This window comes from Protomyctophum parallelum, assembly GCF_964188405.1.
Source record: "Protomyctophum parallelum genome assembly, chromosome: 2".
Taxonomy (NCBI): domain Eukaryota; kingdom Metazoa; phylum Chordata; class Actinopteri; order Myctophiformes; family Myctophidae; genus Protomyctophum; species Protomyctophum parallelum.
In genome coordinates, this window is record NC_139699.1 from 15075629 (window position 1) to 15094346 (window position 18718).

Below are 18718 nucleotides of genomic sequence, written 5' to 3' on the forward strand. Positions count from 1 at the left end.
GCGTCTTTTCCAGGTTTTTAGACAGCTGGTGGATGGAAAAGAAGCTCCACCCACACGGCTGAATGCCGCGACGGCCATATTCCCGGAAACGCGTATTATTGTAGGCCTAAATAAGCAGTGTCATGAGGCATCGGGCATTCTTTCACGTGTTGCGATGCATTATGTGAGCTTGGAGATCACCCAAGTCCATTTTAGACTTGGGTGAGCAGAGATATAAAATTAATAATGTATATAAAATACCTGATTCTCAATCATTGTATTAATCTAAAATGTAATCGATAGAATACTGAAACTGATGGATAGTTGCATCCCTATGACCTTGTCTCAACTCGACAGGAATTTGCCCGAATTAAGGGCATCCCTGTAGGGGAGCAGAAGGCTCTGCGGTTCCCCACCGTGTGGGACTGGTCCCAGCAGTTCGCCATCAGAGACCAAGCCCTCTTCAATAACCCCATGTATGTCGGCAAGGGTGTTACCTGTGTCCAGAACGGAGCGGTCAAGACCTTCAGACGCACAAAGGTCAGTCTATATCTACAGTACTATAACAGTTTTTATGTATTGGCCCCCATCTGAAAAGGTTTTAGAGACACCATATAATGGAAGATGTGTTGTTGTTTTTCATAATTAAAAAAATCACACCCGTGTGAAGTGAGGGGCGCTATATATATATATATATATATATATATATATACATCTTGTATGACGTAATTATCAGACAAAACAAACATTAAACTCTTTAACTTTTTAATGTTTGTTTAAGAAAAAACATTAAACCTGTATATAGGTAATTTTAATCTGAAATATGATGGAATGAATGTAAAGTCAGTTCACTGGTATAATTAAACCAACATTCATTTCCTATGCATCCTGCAGCATAAAGCGTACAGCTCCACCCTACGAGGGATGCCCTCGGCCCTGCGTAACGGACTGAAAGAGGGTCACGGTACACTGACCCGGCGGAACTCCCTGTTGGTACAGCTGAAGCCCGAGTTCTCCCAGCTCCGAGAAGTAATAGAGAGTCCTTCGGAACGCTTCTTCAGGGAATGGTTCTCTCGACCCGCCGACCAGCAGGGCCTGCTCATACCCATGCTCCTCCCCTCGCACATCGCCCTGTGGAGGCTCTACTTCTTGCGCTGGGTGCCCGAGGCCTGCATCCACAGAGGGGGTCCCGTCACGGCCTACCGCAAGCTGTCCCAGCTGGCCGACGAGATCGAAGCGCTGCAGAGTCAGCTGCGGCAGTACAAAGGGCCCACGACGCCGGCCAACACCCCCATCGCCAGCCCCAACAACAACGGGACCCCTTCTTCAGACCACAGTAGGATGTATTTCAGGGCCAGTTCCCCTCATGATCCCTCTACGGGCACGGAGTGTCTCAGCTCCTCCTTTCCTTTCTCCCCGGTAGGTAACCTGTCCCGCCGAGGTTTGCACGGCACTCCCATTAGCAAGTTACTGAGTGGAGCGAAGATATGGCTGTCTACAGAGACGTTGGCCAATGAGACGCTATGAGATATGACTGTCTACAGAGACGTTGGCCAATGAGACGCTATGAGATATGGCTGTCTACAGAGACCTTGGCCAATGAGACGCTATGATGAGGATTGCATTGCTTCGGGGCAGCAATTTTCAACCTGTTGCTGGTGGGCTGCGAGGATATTGCTACTGTAAGTGGGTCCCCCAAATAATTGGCCAAAAACTAGATTGAATTGATGATATAAAAACTGTATTTTGTGGTATTTTTCTTTGAAACCATGGAAAAGGAGTTACAGATAATAGGAACTTAAAGTATACTATGTTTTTGATCCAAGCCTGGAACATTCATTGATTTAAGTCGGTGGGCCCTCTTTCAGAGAAAGTTGAGAAACACTTAGGGCTTGCTTTATTATGTACAGTGCCATTCACCACTTTCTATAATAACAAATTAAAAATATAATGCAATGTCTTATTTTCATTTGGAGATGAATGGAATTTTACTTTTTAATTGTTTTTGATATTGAAAAAAATATATACGATATTTTAAAATTAGATTTGCATATAAAACCGACATAGCTGATGGGAGTTTTCTATTTGGGATGCTATATTTTCATTTATACAAAGAGCATTGATGGAGGCTACAAACTGAGAGCTGCAGTCTTTTCTAAATCATTGAAAAAAGAAAGACTGGCACTGATAACGGTTCAGTCTACATCATGATTAACACATCGCTCAAAGACTTGAGCCTGGCTTGATTGAATGTGATGGCGTATTTTTTCTTTTTTTGCACAAGATTATTGCTATCTGTTCAAAATACACATATCTTCAGGGTTTGCCAGGGCCTCACTCTGTAGGTAGCAAAGGTCTGATATCAGGGTCTTTTTATTTGAATCTGTCCTTGAAGTAGACATGAGGGCATACCCTATATTTTTGGTAACAAAATGCAGATGACACTTTGAAGAGAGAAAAGCAAACCAAGCTATAACGAGTTAAATCTGTGGTAGATATTGTCTATTTTTGTCTGACATAGTTTAGTTAAATGTTTATAATAAGACCTTCTGGTAAGGTACTGCAGAGAATCTATATTGAATGAATTAATACGTGATGAACGCAAAGGGACAGAATGGAGGACATGATCGCCATGGTAACCTTGGACACAATTACCATAGAGTTGAAACTGTCTTCAGTATCGTAACCTTTCCCCTTCTACGTCCCCCCCCCCCCCCCACCCAGTATGACACAAAAGCTAAATGGCCGCTATGTGAGTATGGTCAACTGCTGCAAAATCTGGACCGTTGGACGACAGACTGATACCTGACTCAACATTGCAAAGACACATTGTGCCATTTTGGATGGACTCTACACCCATAAGACGTGTATTTTACATGGCGAGGAAGCATTTTAAGGTGTGGGTTAGCGGTGAGGTTTTTTAAGGTGATTTGGGCAAATTAGTTTACCGGTATGCTTTATTTCTATCCTATTGACTCACTTTAAAAGAATGGTACTTTTATCCTTTCAATTAACCACTTATGCCCTATATAGTACTAAACAAAATGGAACGTACAAGCTCACAACACATTGCCTCTTGATGTGTTGTGAGCCTGTAGATGTGCTGTTTTCATTATAATATTGAAATGTTCGATTTCTTTTTTTTTTGCATGAAATCTTGAAATGACATGCCCAAAATAGGGCCGCCTGGTTGGAAATGGTTAACCTATTCTGAACGGGAACCCATTTTGGTGTTAGCATCATGTTATGCTTTAGCTATTGAAAAATAGCAGATCTACAAGCTCATCGAGTGGCGCGCTACTACGAGCTTGTAGGTCTGCTATTTTTGAAAAATCGAAGAACGACTGACATTTTTAGAATCTGATCTCGGGTCAGAATGGGTTAATCAGACCAGTGTGTGTCCAGTGGAAACCTCGTATGAATCTGATCTCAGGTCAGAAATGGTTAATTGGTATTCTAAAAGGAATTATTTATATACTTACTGTGTGTTTACCACTAATTCACAATGTTGCACCCTGTTGTAATTGTATGACGACTGTGCTGCTTCTTGTGTACCACAGTTTGATATTGATGAGCAACAGATGCACGTATTTATTCAGTTCTGTGAATGTGTTCGAGCGGAGAAAAGCATCATAATCCTCTGTGCCTTTCTGGGAAATGGTCTTTACTGTGTTTTACATCCTGTAATTTAATATTCCTTTGCTATCAATAATATGCTAGTACATTTCAAAGTCGTGTCACTGAAGCTCATTTCCCTGAACAGAGGTGATGCTGGCTTATATACAGTAATTATTTGACTTCTCCAGTGAAATGAAGATGCAGCCAGACATGTCCTATTGATTACTGGGGAAAGCAGGCCTTAAAGGGAAATTGCCCTAGAACCACATTTAATTCCCTTCTCTAGTATCTTAATCAACTACACTCCCAGTGAGTTACATTACAATGTCATTGTAGTCCTGTAAGCCTGATAGGCTACAGGACTACAATGATGTACAGGACTACAACTACATCATTGTAGTCCTGTAAGCCTGGTAGGCAAATCAGTGTTTTTGCAAGGCAAAGTACCACATGATTACAACACGGCTGTCCTTTTCCACCTCGACTGACTTTCTGCACAACTATGACTTTTGTAATTATTATCACTTGTTGAGATGGGATTTGTTTTTCAAAGAAGTAGATGAGATTGGTTTGATGATGTTACTTGAAGAGAGTTTTAAGTCAATATTTGTGTGCACAAGCAGTTGCTGTATTTCCCAAAGATGGGATCCATGGTGGCTCAAACACTTGAGGTGCACTTCAGATATGTCCCAAAGCTTGGACACATGGTCGCTCATGTTTAAGGTGCACTTGAAAATATTACATGATTAAAATAGGGCTCATAACGTTTGCTTTATGTCATCCCCTTTCGTTCATAATTATAGGTCTCCATGTATGTACTATGTATGTATGCTATCTAATAAAGCGGAAAATCCCCCAAAAATATAAAAATGCCCTTGATGCTTGCAATACATTTAAGTATATTGTTTGATGGACTTTGATGTGTTATGTTCAGTGTGCAAGGTTAATGAAAAATACTTTTAGATCTTATCAAGTCTGTTATTATAGACATTTACATCATGAGAAACTGAGAATGTAATTAAAGCTGGTTTTAAAGGGTAGCACACCAAATATCATGCAATAGCTCAGCTCTCACTGAAATGTGACTTGTGACTCAGCAGCCTATAATGCAACACATAATACACACATTTGACATAACGCAAGGAAAAATGATGCAAGATGCTATAATAGGAAGCAGGGAGTTTATCCATTCAATATATCAAACAGTAATTACTTGGCACTTTTAATTGTATCTGTATAAGCATAGCGTATATACTTTACCTCCTCCCATTTTATGGCAAATTTGTACACTCAGAGTTAAATTAACAGTGATTTTACAATATAAATTGGGGTACCGGAGATAGAAATGCCATTAAATCAGGCGTCCGTAGCATAATGTGTGTGAATTTGGGGGTCCATGAAATTAATATGTTTCGGGGGTCACTGCCATATGTTTTCAAATGGGGGGTCCGTGGCCTAATAAATGTTAATTTCCTTGACATGAAAACAGTTTGGGAACCACTGCCTTAGGAGATAAAGCCAGAGAGAGCGAGCGCACACACACACACACACACACACACACACACACACACACACACACACACACACACACACACACACACACACACACACACACACACACACATCTATCTATCTAATGTTGCACAACATCCAAAAAAGAAAGTGTCAACATTTAAATATTTATGTTTTTATATTTTGCCACAAAGTACTAAAGTAGGCTACTGCCTACTGAACTGATAGGCTATAACTTTTTCTTTTTGTATTGAGACAGACATTTGGTAAGAAAATATACGGTCCTCCAGCTCCCTCTGCTGTTGATTTTGAAAAACAATTCATTTGTAGAGAAATAAGAAACTTATGGACCTATATCACACACACACACACACACACACACACACACACACACACACACACACACACACACACACACACACACACACACACACACACACACAGTCACACACACTCTGGGAGGAAAACAGAAACGGGGCGAGTAGTCTTGTTACCGTTTCAATATATAGATATTCCACTGTTAGGTTCTTATATAATTCATGATGACTATTTTTATGTAGGCCTATATGATGTATTCCCATGTTTTCTGTTCTTGCTTACTGTAAATCGCTCTGGATTAAGAGTATATGGCGTCTATGTCGTATGACGCCGAGAGGCTAAAGCGAGAATCACTGCTCCAGGCCAGGGTACTGCTTTTGTTATATTGTATTAAACGTAGAACAAATACCACAATCACTGCATAATAAAAGCGATTGCTGTCAACGAAGTTGGACCTTCCCCGTTCACCCCCCCCCCCCTTCCATTCATGAAATGCCGCCTTGCGAACAGCTGACTTTACTATGAGTGACGTCACGTAGGCTAGTAGCACGCAACACCACGTGACCCATATAGCTGTCGCCAACAAAGGGCATCTGCTAAATGTCTAAATTGTATAAAGTGCTGCCTTCACAAGAAGAATAAATCACAGAAAGAAGACGTAGGTTTGCGATTACTTTGCTTTGCTTTTTTTTTACTACACTATTTAACACTGACATTTTAAAGCAATGTGATACCATGAAGGTGAATCATACACTTCAAGGCAGCCAGACACTGTCATGACATTAATGAATGAATCAATGAATACATAAAGTGTGTGCGTGTGTGTGTGCGTGCGTGCGACGGTGCGAGTGTATAGGTGCGTGTTGGATACTGTCTGGTGTCACAGTCCCCACCATATACTCTATTAAGGTCCCCCTGCACCCACGCCAGATTTGTCATTCTGCCTGAGGTGATGAAAATGTTGTCCAACAGGGGGAGTGGTTTTACCATCCATACGCACGTGCATGTATTTAAGTCATCAGGACGCACCACGCCAGCTTTTGGTAGAAGAAAAACGCCAATACACAACACGTGCTGGCTGCTATTAGTGTTTGTTTGTTACAACAAGCAGTTTGTTTTCATAAATAACTCGTCATGTAACATAATTGTAGACAACATGGACATCGAGTAGAGTATAGAATGGCCAGTGTTTATTACCAGGCTGGTAAAAAACAACAAAAAGCTTCTACAGTAAGCTGTGGAAACAGAAGTCTCCAGTCTATCAAACTCAGGTGAGTGAGTGTTTGCAGGTGTTAGCTTATTTAGCTCAGTGGTTTTCAACCTGTAACTCTGAGAATGTGACACATTATGGAACCAAGTGGACCCTTACAGCTCTGTAACTCTGAGAGTATAATATAGGCCTACATGTAACCAAATGGACTGTTACAGGGTCCAATGTCGTCAAATGGTGGTCCGTGGCTCAAATGCTGCACAGACTTGGGCCTGGCAAGCTAAAATGTCTTTAAATGGTACGGCATCTGAGCCACGGTCCACAGTCCACCTAGCCCTCCAAGCAGAACCCAATGGTACTGAAGTTTCTGACTTTTTGACGACACAGACCATTGGGTCCTGTTCCAGCAGTATCCTGCCACCTGGTACGCGGACATACATAAAACATAAACAACGTGGATAACGCCTGTCTGCGCTCTTTGACAACATTTTTTCGTGTGAGGGCTTCTGAATATGTGAAGTATAAGTACCCATACATGCCGCTGCGAATATCTCCTGTGGCGCGGAAGCCGTTAAGTATTTTTAATCTTTGTTTGACCGATTTGGTCGCTTTGATTCTTCTCTTCCTTCCTTGTTTATTGACACCTCATTGTACCGCCTATCTGGCTAGCTAGTGGCGCTATAGCTATGACAGAGCAGATCAGAGGCAGGGACGTAGCCGGCACAAGCCAAGCGCACACCGGGAGGCGGTACAATAAACGGTAAACAAACAAGAAGAAATTAATAAAGCGACCAAATCGGTCAAACAAAGATTAAAAATACTTAACGGCTTCCGCGCCACAGGAGATATTCGCAGCGGTTTGTATAGGTACTTATAGTTCACGAATTCAGAATAACTTAAACTAAAAAAGGCAGTCAAACGCCGCAGATACGATCTTAGAGAGAATATTTATGTCCGTGTTCCAGAATTCCCATACGAAAATATAGTTATGAGCAGGGACCCTACATAAAACTCGAGGACTCATCCAAATTTCAGAAAAGCTTTATGGAGGGTCCCGAAAGGGGCTACGGTCCACCATTTGATGACATTTAGAATATGTTGTTGTCGTTGGATAAGATTTAATTTAAGTATTTATTAACAGTTTGCAGAGGGTTCATTTCACATGAAAGCACAACTCAATACAAATACTGTTACTGTGTGGACGACACGCTGGTAAAGCATTACACTGGTTTACAACAGGGTCCACCATGTTCAATTAATCAGAACATTCTGAGACGAACAAATATACACTTATATAAAAGATTGTGTCCACAATTCCATCCATGCTGTAGGCTATTGATGTTAATTAAGGTACCATTAGGAGAGATAACAGGCAAACGTTGATTAAAATGACAATCATTTTACATCTAATTGTGTAGACTTCTGGTATTAAATTAATTGGCCTAATGCAGATATTTAACAATAGTTTTACTCTGACTGGGGTCCATTTGGTTTCATTCTACTCTATCTCAAGAGTTAAAGATCTAATAAAGGGTCCATTTGGTTACCATGCACTAGCTGGGGACCACCTGGAAGGACCAATGGTGCACTGGCTTAGCTAAGCTTAGCAAGTAGTTAGTTAGTTAGTTATACTTAGCATTGTTGTTTTGTGTGATTTGATATGAAGCTTTTATTTGCTGGAGTATTTCCAATTTGACATACATTTTACTTTTCTACTCTAGTGTGTGTGTGTGTGTGTGTGTGTGACACACACACACACACACACACACACACACACACACACACACACACACACACACACACACACACACACACACACACACACACACACACACACACACAGTGTGTGTGTGGCTACTTGGACACGTGAGCTTGCAGATCTGCTATTTGTATACATTTTATACAAATCTTCCCCCTGGGTCCACAGTTGATATTGCTAAATGTGCAACATTGTGATTTGAGACAGACAGACTGACTATAGGCTAATTGACATCACCAGCTGGATTGGAAGTGACTGTTGTGTTGTTTATTTAATAGTTCAACTGTTAACGAGATTACACAAAACGGAGGGTGAAGGCGAGATTTATTGCAGATAGATTGATTACAGTATGGCATTGCAAATACATTTGATAATCGCTACTCTGCGCAATATTGTTTTGGAAATGCCGCAAATTGCATTGCAGTGAACGAGAGCCTGGGGGTGGTGACTCCGCCCTGAATACGCGTTTTCGTGTCAGTGTAGCACAAACTTTGGCATGCTACTAGTCCTACATACTTACACCTAGAAACCCCATTCAAGCCTATTTAGGTTCATCTTACGGTTTGCCTGAATAGGAATATTTGAAATGTTTCATAGTTTTAGAAATATAGTGCTTTCAAATGAGAAATTCAGAATAAGGCTCAAAAAACCACTTTCACCAGTACACAGCCTTTGTGATCTACTGAAAAGTAATCATCTGCAAGGAATTTCTTGACAGGGAGTAGCTCATAACATGTCTACGATGGATCTTTATGAAACAAACACTTTACAGATAGTGAGGCGATAATTCAAGCTTTTTGTACAGCGGCAATGTTGGTGAGTTTGACGTTATTTAATACAATTAGAAGGGACTTTTCTGTTTGGATGAATGGGCTGTCTATGGGAAGTTGCACCTAGTTAGCACCTTGCTGGCAAGATGGCAGCCGTGTGCATATCGTCAATAGATTAAAGATGGCAGCCGTGTGCATATCGTCAATAGCAGGATTTGAGATGGTGAACTCCTGAAATGTGAAGGCTTATGCCTATTCATGTTCCATCGTACGACAAAGTATAAATCATGAATTAGAACAGTGTTTCCCAAACCGTTTAGCTCAAGACCCAAAAGAGAAATTCTCTCACCTGGACCCAACTAAAGAAATAAAAGTAAAAAAAATAAAACACAGGCTTTTAGAAGATTTAGAAGTAATGTAGCGCACCAGAAATATGTTTATTTGATAGAAGTGAGGCATCTCACTACAGACAGGTCTGTTTTCCACATCTTTAGCAGAGTAGAAAATATACTCCATGAGCTCAACACAAAGTTTCTCAAACTCACCCAAGAAACACACATCACATGAGTAGGATAATAGTTTATATAGATATATATATATTATATTGTGTTTACTTAACAAACATGATAAATGCAATATCTCCAAGAAGTTAGCTGTAACAATAAAAATACAATATCTTTGTGTCCTTAAGTACATAAAATTAAAACAGCAAACAAAAACAAAACAGCCCTAAAAGTAGTTCACAGAGAGGTACAAATATACAGTACAAATCTATTTTATTCAAAAAAAGGGTACAAATAAAAACGCAACAAAATATAGTAATTAATGCTTTGTTAAGTTCAGGTAGGTGTAGGGTATTCTAAGGGAGCACTTTGGGTAGACAACTCTAAGGCTTCTGATAAAGAATCAATACATATTGGTACGGCCATACAATATTAAAACTCACTATACAAAGTCCATACAACCTGGATTATACTTGTGGATTGAATGTTACATACACATTGCATATATTTTGCAGATTTAGGCGTAAAAAAAAAAGATGCTTATTTTTTTTGTTTTTGTTTTAAACTAGTTACACGTCACATAAAAAGCAGTGTCACCTAGTGCCAAAAGTACAATGTCAAATCTGAAAATACAGGACTTCTTAAAAAAAAGAAAGAAACCGTCGTCATTCCCCTGATTTCCTTATAGGCATCAGCAATACCTAAACCGTCCTGAATTTACCGTAGCTATACGACAGTAGACCAAACCCGGGAGTCATTTTACAGTGATGGACAAAGTACTCCACCCCAGTCCGTGAGTCAAGGTATAGATACTCCTGGTCAAATATTACTCCACTACACAGTTGCTCAGTCAAATTTGCAGACTACTTTGAGTTAAAAGTACTGGAGTACTTGCCTTTCGAGGGAAAATACATATTTGAGTATTCAAAAGTACAAATTACATTTTCTTTTCAATATCAATTAAATTGAAATTGTCATCGACCCAAAACAAATCAGATTTTGCTGAAATATTCAATAAATAATCGTGGAAATAGCAGATCTATAAGCTCACATGCATTGTGACGTGTTGTGTGCTTGGCTTATATATCGATTATTTCACTATTATTGAAATAAGTGTTCATTCACACTTTTTCCCTTCTTAGAAATGTAGTAGTCAAAAGTACAATATTTGTCTTTGAAATGTAGTGGAGTGAAAGTCATAAGTATCCAAAAATACAAATACTCAAGTAAATATACTCCTTTTGTTTTTACTAAAGTACAGTACTCAAGTAAATGTACTAAGTTACTGTCCATCACTGGCCATTTATGCAGGGATTATAATGCCCGTTTCCATAGTCACAACATTAGACATTAAGAAGTAGTCACTGAGGGCCACCATTTTCTCCATTATACCAACATGGAACCATCGCACTCCGTTATCCAGAGGAGAACGAGGGCCAGAATTTAGACCAGTAATTATCAAACCTTTTCATTTGGAGGACCGCAAGTTGAATTATGTATATAGCTGGGGACACCCTGGAACTCTTCAAGGACCCCTGGGTGTACCCAGATCCCAATTTGAGAAAAACTAATTCAGACCATGAAGATGTCATGCAGAGCATCTCACCTCAAGGGGAGGAGTACTCATGTACAGTACTCATGCTATCCACTCAAATCAGTAACATAAACCATGTTTGTGTGTGTTACGGTTACGGGGCAATACCCCCCCCCCCCCCCCCCATTGCAAACACTGCTGACATCAATGTGTTAAAGGTGCACTGAAGAGCTTTCATTCACTTTAGGTGGCAACAAGAGATTTCTACGTTTGGAAAATAAATGCGTTTCTGTTTCTGTAAACAGAGATGGTCAAGAAATACACGTATAATGTCAGCGAAAATGTGTACTTTAGGGATGAAACTAAAAGGAGGATCGTGCAGAAAGAAAATCCATTTATCTGGAGCATAGACTCTTGACAGAATCCATCAGTTAACACAGATCCAACAGCGCGTCAACAGGAGTGACAAAGAGGGTCATTTCATAGGAATAATCTGTTTTTACGCAGAACAACAAAGTAATCCCCAAATCCATCAGAAGCATTATTCCATAAACATGTACAAAGCAGATCTTAAGGCATTATTGACAAGCATCAAAATAGCTAACTATACAAAAGAAAAAAGAAAAAAAAAGGAAACAAATCTATATATCTACAAAAACATGCACACAGCCTTTCCCTCTCCCCCCCCCCCCCCCCATGATTTTGTGTGCTTTACGTTTTGGAACTCTTCAATTTACCAACAGTTAGTTTTAAAACACTGTAAAAGAGGGCTATTAGTGCAATTACTCACAACAAAGGATTTCAGTAAGTGAATGAAACGAGGGAGTTCAGACATCTTGACTTATGAACTGATGGAAAGCTGCTAAACGCAACGTCCTCCTCACATTAGAGAGCCAAGAAGAGTCGTACTGTAGCATAGAATGGTCTTGCCGTGAGAATAGGAGGTAAAGTCAAAGGTGGCACTGCTTGCACCATGAGAACCATATTAAACTATATTAACTGCTTGCACCATGAGAACCATATTAAAAAAGGTGTTAGCCTAAAATACTGCGTTTCGGTGGCTTGGTAATTATACCAAATAATGTTGAATACACATTGAAATTCAAATGATCCAACTAGTCATGATTTGGCTCCAACTGTGTGGCAACGTCACAGGTTTAGGCAAGAGTGAAATGATCTGTGACTGAACAGAATTCTGAATTTAGAAAACGTTTCAAATAAAAAGGTCTGCTGGAAATAGTAACAAAGCATCATTACAAACACTATACCACTTATTTGGATGCCCATGTTGGGAAAGGAATGGAAAACAGAAGTACTCAATGAGGGCTCAATATATAAAAGGACTGAATCAGCCTACTTGCATACAATACAAACCTGCCCAATCCCTTAATCTGTACGCTTCAACAGCGCAGGGCAGAATACTTCCAACGTTTTTACTGCATAGTACATGCTAAGACTACATCAAATGTTGTCAGGTGTTTTGTGTAACTATATTGCTATTACCATATAACTCAAAATGTGCTCATTATTACAAAACTAAAATGAAAAGGATTGAGGTCTTTACGATTAAAAGAGCACGGTCTTGACCTGTGATATATGTAAAGTGTCATGAGATAAACTTGCGATTCGTGATTTGGCATTTTTAAATACAAATTGATTGGTTGATATGGCAAGGCGTATTATCGGTAATCGGAATGGCAACAAACATCAAAAATCCTTTAACCCATTTAGGCCTGACATCGAAATTTCTTCTAAGTCCACAGTCAGTTTTCTGAAATACCCGTGTTTCTATATTAGCGGTGCTCAATATTTCATGTCGAGGACCCCAACAATGATATGTAATTGGCCACCGACCCCCATCTGAAAATATGTTGTTCCAGGAACCCCTCAGAAGCAAAGATTTGAGTTAAAAACGTTCACTCTGATAAAATATATATTCAAAGATTTGTGCCGCATTTTCACGATTTTTCATAAAATAGCAGACCTACAAACTCGTAGCACGGCACTCGGTGGCACGCTATGAGCTTGTAGACCTTAGGGGCTCCGTCCGTTCAACATCAAATTAATGTTCTGGAGGCAAGGGTTAAATTAAGCCCGATTCATACTACGTCGCACGGCAAAAATAGTTGACCTACAAGCTCACAGCGCTGTGAGTTGTGAGCTTGTAGGTCTGCTGTTCTTGCCGTGCGACACAGCATGAATTAGCGTTTACGGTTGGGGGAACGTGGATGTATGAACTACATTTGACACAGCTGTCATTCATATATATATATATATATAAATATATAGACTTGGATGTCACCACATCATCAGAACTCAGATTAGATAGACGTCAATGTCTGGGCTGAGGGACAGGTTCGTTTAAATCTACAAACACAAACACCTTACTGTCTCAGACAAGCAAAGAATGAACAAATGTGAAGAACAAAATGGATGTATCCGAGTGATATTGAACATTCAAGAGCACAGAGGTGATGAAATTAGAGACCAGTTAACCACATTAAACCTTGTTTTTAAAACCTTTTTCCAGAAATAGCTAAAATAGGTGATCTACAAGCTAAAAATGTATAGATCAGCTATTACCGTAATTTGTTACGTAACAAAGTATATAGGGCTTAACACCTTTTGGTGTTGGCATTAGGTTATGCTTTAGCTATTGAAAAATAGCAGATCTACAAGCTCATAGCGCGCCACCGAGTGGTGCACTACAAGCTTGTAGGTCTGCTATTTTTGAAAAATCGAAGAACAACTGACAGAAACATAGCTTTTTCAGAAAACTGTCATTTTCAAACAGACATTTTTAGAATCTGATCTCAGGTCAAAATGGGTTAAGTGGTTAAATGTCTATAATGGGATAGGATTAATATAAAAGCAGAAATGCAGGAGAAACAGACAAGTGGAACTGAGTAACTTTATAACGGGAATGTCTGTGTGGAATGCCTCAACGTCTGAATGGTTGTACTGTATATCGTACTGTACATCGTTCTAATTGCACTTGATCTTAATTAATTACATCCTTTCCAAGTTTCTCAGTGACTATGCTAAAAAAAAGGGACAGGAGGAAACTGCAGCATTCATTGTGGCTAATTTGTAAACAGTGTAAAATATGCAAGTCAGTTTTTTCTCTCACCAACAAAAAGCCTTAAGAATACTTCAAACATATTCCCTTCATTAAAAAACAAAAACAAACTACATACTACATGTGATTCCCATTACAAGGTCAGTGTGAATCAATGAATGACGTTTTCTATGTGCAATATAAGACAATCTTTAAGATAATTTGGGATACAATATTGCCTTGGACAACAAAGGACCCGACACAAGATACTGATCCTAAAAAACGAGAAAAAGTAGACTGATGACGTTCACAAATCAAGCCTCTCTTGGAGATGTGCTTGAATAAAATCTAATTAGGAAACGGAAAACGTTCAGGAATACTATCAGTAAGATGGAGAATCCAAACAATAGAGGCCTTTCAATGTGTATGTCGTTTCTTGAGAGATTTCTCAAAAGGCATGCCTTGATTGTGTAGAACTGTTGAAGTAACAATACTAATTGATTCCAAAATAGTGCATCGCCTTTTAAAAGCAGTAAAGTCTCAGGTCAGGGTAAATGTATTGGAGGTTGTACATCAAACGTACACACACACACACACACACACACACACACTAGGGCTGTCAAAGTAACAGAGTTAACCGATTCAATAAATGCATGTTATTAATTAAATTTGATATTTTAAGTTAACACAACTAGAAGAGTGCCCATTGGCCTACTCGGGAACGATGCAAATAGTGAATGCATGACACAATTTAATTTGCTCATTAGGGCCATGATGGGCAGAACCTGGCCAGAGCCTTTTGTGGCGGTTCTGGACAACCGACTCGGTTATCTGATGGACCCAAACGTGATGGAAAGAGAACCTGTGTGCGTGGCCCTATCTGGAGGGGGGAAACACCAGTCTGTTATTGAGAGAGTCCGGACTGTGAGAGAGTCCGTTCCCAAAATATTTTGGCGTAGTTACGAGTGGTGAATAATTATTCATTATTAATCTGTGATTAATCTGATGGAAAAAAGTAATCTCATACACACACACACACACACACACAAGCCCCACAAAATACACACACACGCGCACAACAGAGGAGATTTCCCTCAAAAGCTCTGTGGGGGATGCAAGGCCAGTCTTGTGCTTGAAATATTGCTTCGACTTGGTAACTGAGCAAAGTTTGACTGGAGTTAAAAAAGGATCCCACTGACCAGACATGGGCTGTTTTCACCTACTGGCCGCCCATGTGACCGAAAACGATTTCCATCCCATTGGCCGATGTGATCCACATGCAGTGGTGTGTAGGACAGTATGGCTCTCAGCTTCATTCCCACAGGTGACTTTGGTGTATAATAACCAACCAGTGCCACCTTTCTGATTACACTGAAATAACATTTTAAACTAAACAAAGAATTAAAAGGAAAAATAAAAGTCACCAGTCTAGCCTGGAGGTCTTTGAGGTATAGTGAGGGAGCAGAGAGGGCATTGCTCGTGCCGTGAAAAGGCTTTTCGGGGACACCCCAAAAAAAGAAAGGGAAATTAAAAAAAAGAGTGTAAGTGGTGAGCATTCTCTATGATACTGGAATGCAAGTTATCTGGCTTTCTCTTTGTTAAATAAACAGCAAGTAGGCATGACAGACACACACACACACACACACACACACACACACGATGGTGAGTATTATTTGAAAGCAGAGATTTTTTTTCCAGAGTAGTAATTGATTGCTGAATTATACAAACTGATTGATCATCACTATGTTTGATTGTAATAAGACTAGTGGAGTAACCCACACAGCTTCAGAGGGTCCCCTCGTTTCAGACTGGCCTCTCCCTGAAGCAGAGGAGAGAGAGTAGCTCTGTTGACAGCAGAGGTGTCCTAATGCAGAAAGCATTACGTGACAACATACACTGAGAACTTTGGACCAACCGTCCTAGAAATGCCGCCGACGTGTGAGTCAGTGTGAGCAACACCACTGTTTCTGGAGTGAATGCTTGAAGGTTTACACAATTATAGGAATGTGAGGGAAGAGAGCAGGGGGGGGGGGGGGGGTGCAGGGGGGCGATCTTATCAAATATCACTACATCAGGACCTGCGGGAATTAGGAGTGAGTCTCATTGTGCTACTAACACATTCTTCTTAGTCCAGCCCAGGGTCTACTAGTGAGAGGAAGGTTTGGTGTCCCTCAACGTGATGATAACCATAGGATGGAATGGAGGCTCTAGGGAGGATGAGAAATGCGGTCTATAAGGACTTTGGTAGGCGATTCACCAGCTACATGATCTCCTTTCAGCTCTCCACTGGGCTGGAAGAGTACAGGACCTTTTCTTTATCCTGACCACTGAGCCAGAGGGTGACTTCATAGACTGAACAACAACCAAACCCAACTTGAGCAACTCACAGAGAAAGCTCCGGTGAAGGTGATCTTTCTCTCGTTTAGGTGTGCAAAATCTCAAACATTCTGAGGCTACATTCTCTCTCTTCTTTCCTGTGTGTTGTCCCCATTCTTCCTTTTGGCAGTCACTTGTGCAGTCACTACCTAACGTTGATGCTACTTCCCAGCGTTGGAGCGTCCCTCGATGGACAACTTGACCTCCTGGGAGATGAAGGATGGCCGAGGGGGGCCGCCAGATGTGCCCATCTGAGGGCCCCGTGGCCCCTCGTCTCCCTTCATGGTATATCTTTGGATGCCAGGGGCCGACCAGCGCCTCTGAGAAGCACCCAGTGCAGACTGTGCCGCTCCGGGCCCCGCCCCCGGACACACAGAGCCCTCGGTGTGCAAATAGTAACTGCTCTGGCTCCTCGGGTGCTCCGCTGAGGTTCTATTTGGTCTGGTGGGCAACTCGCCGCCTCCTAACTGCATGGCCTCCTCCTTGTCTCCCCTGTCCCTTTCCCGCTCTCGGTGAACGCGTTCTAACCTGAAATGGGGCTGAGGCCGCGGCTGCTGAGGGGCCGGGGGGCCCATGGGCTGGTGGCCGCCGAGCCCAGCCGTGGAGTTGGCTTTAGTAGAAGAAGTCCTGGCCGGGTTGGGCTGCTGTGGTTGGGAATGATGCTGCTGTGGTTGTTTCTGCTGCTGGGCCTGGGCCTGCTGCTGTAAGGTGATGGACACGCACACGTCTCCCACCTGGAGGTGATGGCAGGTCAAGCCGTAGAGCTGGGCCGTGCGCTCCGGGCTGCAGGACGACCAGCCTTGGCCAAATACAAAAAAAGGGTGCTCCGGAGGCACGTCGATGGTCACCTTGCTCTGCTGCTCGCCCACGGTGAAGTGCAGAGCGACGAGGCCAGGTCTCTGTTGGCTGGAGCGGATGTCAACCACCATGCTGGAGTCGATCTTCAGCCCTCCGCTCACCTCGGCACTCCGCACAAAGTCCTGAGTCTGCAGATCCTCGACACGCTTCAGCTCCCCGGTAGCTAGTTGGATGATGGCACCCTTCATGAAGTGTGACGGGTTGCAGGGAGCAGCGGGGGCAGGCGTAGGGGTGACGGGCAGAGCCGAGGCCTGAGTGGGACCTGCTGTTGCTGGGACAGCGGGCTGTGGAGGGTGTAGCTGCTGCTGCTGAGCCGTAGTCAGCTCCACCACAGCCCTGTCGGGGAGGCACACTCTGGCGGGGGGATCAGAGGTCTTGAAGTTAGCGATGGCGGCGGTCATGATGGCATCGTTGGCCTGCGTCACGTAGTGCTGCTGTGGAGGCTGATGATGCTGAGAGGGATGATACTCCAGGGGAATCAGGACCGGCTGACCGTTGGACAGCATGACCGCATGGCCCTGCGGCTGCCCTGCCGCATGCTGATGCAACGAGGTCACCCTGGGGTCGCCGTAGCACACGGGTTGTGTAGTATAGGCTGTCCGGCAAGCGATCATCCCCGCCGTGTCTCCGTGGACGTCTCTGCCTCTGTGGGAACCCTGAGAGAGATTCAGGGGAGCAAAGGACACCTCCTTACGGCTCCCACCGTGGCCCGGGGAGGCCAGGCGGCCGACTACCTGCTGGACCTAGAGGTGGAGTTAAAAAGAAAAGAAAGTGATCAGATTGAATCCAAATATATATTTTTTACGCTATGATAAAGCGATGCAATTCCTCAAAATGAGGTGTTTGGCATTGAGCCTCTATACCTTCTGACATCTAATGTCCTCATTGCTCCCGGCAGCCGCCACAGCAGTAAGAACAGTCCAAAAAACACTTTACTTGTTCGTGTGTCATTGGACATATATTACAGACTTTTAACCACAACGCAGTGAACGCACAGAGCCACATTAATAGAGGGTAGGGTACGACGGTATGTACCAAAGCACAGACGTACCATTTGGCTTCATTTTCCATGCGTCTCTGGTCCGTACCGAGCGTTGACGCTACAAAATAGAATCCAGCTTTGTGGACGGATCAACAAGTTCTGATGCGTCCACATCGTCCACATGCATCAGAGCTTTGTTCTGATGCGTCCACAAACATGCATCAGAGCTTTGTTCTGATGC

At 42.1% G+C, this 18718-nt stretch overlaps 2 protein-coding genes across 4 annotated transcripts in view; one reads left to right on the top strand and one right to left on the bottom strand.

The window, feature by feature from the left end:
* The window catches only part of atxn1l (ataxin 1-like), a 303220-nt gene that overhangs the window by 280345 nt on the left and 4157 nt on the right, over positions 1–18718 (bottom strand). Inside the window, exon 3 of one of the 2 annotated variants that reach the window (XR_014568848.1) lies at positions 15299–18238. Coding sequence is in view for 1 of the 2 variants with exons in the window: in XM_083758456.1 (XP_083614582.1) it covers positions 16799–18238 (1440 nt within the window). In the remaining variant the exon portion in view is untranslated. Of the gene's footprint in view, positions 1–9730; positions 18239–18718 lie in introns of those variants that run through there. The other variant, XM_083758456.1, reaches the window with a different exon arrangement.
* Positions 1–18718, top strand: part of mtmr10 (myotubularin related protein 10) — a 132597-nt gene that overhangs the window by 29955 nt on the left and 83924 nt on the right. The window contains exons 15-17 of one of the 2 annotated variants that reach the window (XM_083758469.1): positions 337–519; positions 874–3168; positions 3413–3939. In XM_083758469.1, coding sequence (XP_083614595.1) covers positions 337–519; positions 874–1506 — 816 coding nt within the window. In that variant the 3' untranslated portion in view covers positions 1507–3168; positions 3413–3939. Of the gene's footprint in view, positions 1–336; positions 520–873; positions 3169–3412; positions 3940–18718 lie in introns of those variants that run through there. The other variant, XM_083758470.1, reaches the window with a different exon arrangement.